General features: G+C 59.6%; 1 protein-coding gene across 1 annotated transcript in view; it reads left to right on the top strand.

Annotated features, from left to right (window-relative positions):
* Positions 1 to 4: 4 nt before the first annotated feature.
* The window catches only part of ETNK2 (ethanolamine kinase 2), a gene marked incomplete at its 5' end in the record, with an annotated part of 4,316 nt that continues 1,835 nt past the window's right edge, over positions 5 to 2,485 (top strand). The window contains 4 exons of the mRNA XM_010288244.1: positions 5 to 300; positions 764 to 901; positions 2,089 to 2,231; positions 2,383 to 2,466. Of these exons, the coding sequence (XP_010286546.1) occupies positions 5 to 300; positions 764 to 901; positions 2,089 to 2,231; positions 2,383 to 2,466 (661 nt within the window). The remainder of the gene's footprint in view (positions 301 to 763; positions 902 to 2,088; positions 2,232 to 2,382; positions 2,467 to 2,485) is intronic.

Genomic DNA, 2,485 nt, shown 5'->3' with positions numbered 1-2,485 from the left:
ATGCACAGACATCGGCTGTGCCACCCCTCTCCCCCTCCAGCTCTTCACCGACGGCATCACCAACAAGCTCGTGGCCTGCTACACGGATGAGGGCATGGCGGACGCGGTGCTGGTCCGCGTCTATGGCAGGAAGACGGAGCTGTTCGTGGACCGGGAGACGGAGCTGAGGAGCTTCCAGGTGCTGCGTGCCCACGGCTGCGCCCCCGACCTCTACTGCGCCTTCCAGAACGGGCTCTGCTACCAGTTCCTGCCCGGCATTGCACTGGGGCCCGACCACGTGCGGGACCCCCACATCTTCAGGTGTGCAGGACCCCCGCGTCCTCGGGTGTGTGGGTCTGGGGTGAAGCCACGGGATGGGGGAACTGGTGCTTTTCTGGGCATCAGGGCTTTGCTCCGTGTTTCCAGCTCTCCCCTTCGCCGCCTTTGCTCCAGACCAGTGCTCGGGCATCGCTGCTGTGCACAAACCTGATGCTGGGGCATAAACGGGCAAAACTGCAGCCAGGTTTATCACCATGTTTTTAAAGCGTCGGCTTTTGGTGAATAAAGAGCCCTGCATAAGAACCGTGGCTTTTATCTGGGAAGGTGAACGCTGCTTTTGACCCAGGCAGGGTCTTGAAACGCTTCAGAGGCTTGCAGCTGAAGTGGAGGCGAGTTTCAGCTGTGCTGACTCTGCATTTTTAAACATGGCTTTCGGGGAACCCCCCCTCCTCTCGGGGCCGCTGCTGCGTGCCCACCTCTCACCCGCGCATCCGTTTCCTTCCAGGCTGGTGGCGCAGGAGATGGCCCGGGTACATGCCATCCACGCCAACGGGAGCCTCCCCAAGCCCATCCTCTGGCAGAAGCTGCACAAATACCTCACCCTCGTGAAGACGGATCTCAGCCCAAAGGTATCCAACCCCAGGTAAAGGCAGAGGGATCCCAAAGAGCCAGGCTCTGGCTTGGGCATCCGCTGCCCACCCATCTCTAAGTCTTCCCCGTGTGGGACCGGGGGGAAGTGCCCCGGTTCCCAGGTAAAACCTCTGCAGGGGTCTGGGGTTGGTGAGTGGGGCTGGGGACGGTGTCGGGGCTGGATGTGGCCATTTCTGGATCACACTCCCTGTGCGAGCAAACCCAAGCCCCCAAGAGCAGGTGGGGTGGAGGCATCTCCGTGCACCCTTCAGCACCCTTCCTCCTGCCAGTCTGGGGCTGACTTGTGCTGTGTTAGAGCAGAGACAGCTCTGGGTGGTGTCTGTACAGCACCCAGGCAGGATCCGGCCCGAGCCAGAGACTCCCACCTGCGGTAATAATCCTCCTCCCTGCAAATCTAGCCTGTGTTTAAGCTCTCCCTAGAATAAGCTGAAGCTCAAGCCCTTCTTATGGTGGGGATCTGAGCAGCAATGTTGAGCTGATGTTGGAAGGGATGCTAGATTAAAGCAGCCAGTTCCCACTTCAAACCAGTTCATCCCATTTCTGGGAGCCTGGGTTCACGCCAGGTGGGTGCCGGCGTGTTTGGGAAGGATGTGAGCAGCCCCAAGAGGTGGCGGAGGTGAATGAATCCGAAGGCAAGCGAATAATTAACCTGTTCCCTGAGCAGCAGTGGCAGGACGCAGGGCTTTTCTCAGCCCTCGCCCCGCTGCAGGCAGACTTTACCCAAGCCTGCCCCTTCAATGCAGCCAATTAGGTAATTATTAACTGGCTCTCTTCTTGGAATTGAAACTTCTGAGGTTACTGGGAGGGTACGTGCCCTGGAAGAGTCCAAAAACTTCCCGTTGCCTGGGGACTAGTTGGGTGCTTTGGGAGTGAGCGCTGGGGAGCTTGGTGGCTGGTTGGGTGAATTTGGGGGATGGATGCGGGTGTTAGTGGGGAGAAGGGAAGGGCTGAGGTTGCACCGTGGCATCTGCCAGGTGCCCTGGGTACCACGCAGCACGCCGGAGGATGTCCAAGCCGAGCCTGGCCTCCTCATCAAAAATGGCCTCGTTAGCCCTCGCTTTGTGTCACTGATGAGTTCATTTACAAAATGCGGAGGCAAGCAAGTGGCAACGCTGCTCCTCTGCCCCCGAGGGAGGTTCCTGGTGAGCAGAAGTGATTCCACCCCGTCCCCTTCCGCAGCTTCCAGCAGGACGTGCCCAGCCTGGAGATGCTTGAACACGAGCTGGCCTGGATGAAGGAAACGCTCTCCCAGCTGGGGTCCCCCATCGTGCTTTGCCACAACGACCTGCTCTGCAAGAACATCATCTACGATGGGACACGAGGTTCGTGGCAGCAGCTTCGCATGCCCGGCGGAGGGGTCTGTCCCTCGCCCACCTCCTTGCCGTGGGGGGGGTTCTGTCCCCCGCCCCCCTCCCCAGGGGCTGGCGTCTCCATCTCCAGCCTCTCTCACCACCCTTGTCTTTGCCTCCGCAGAGCACGTTCGCTTCATAGACTACGAGTACACCGGCTACAACTACCAGGCTTTCGACATTGGAAACCACTTTAATGAGTTTGCGGGTGAGTCGGGCTCCTCCCT

Source organism: Phaethon lepturus, unplaced genomic scaffold (genome assembly GCF_000687285.1).
Source record: "Phaethon lepturus isolate BGI_N335 unplaced genomic scaffold, ASM68728v1 scaffold27455, whole genome shotgun sequence".
NCBI lineage: Eukaryota > Metazoa > Chordata > Aves > Phaethontiformes > Phaethontidae > Phaethon > Phaethon lepturus.
The sequence above is the reverse complement of the archived record's forward strand: the minus strand, read 5'-3'. Positions and strand labels throughout refer to the sequence as shown.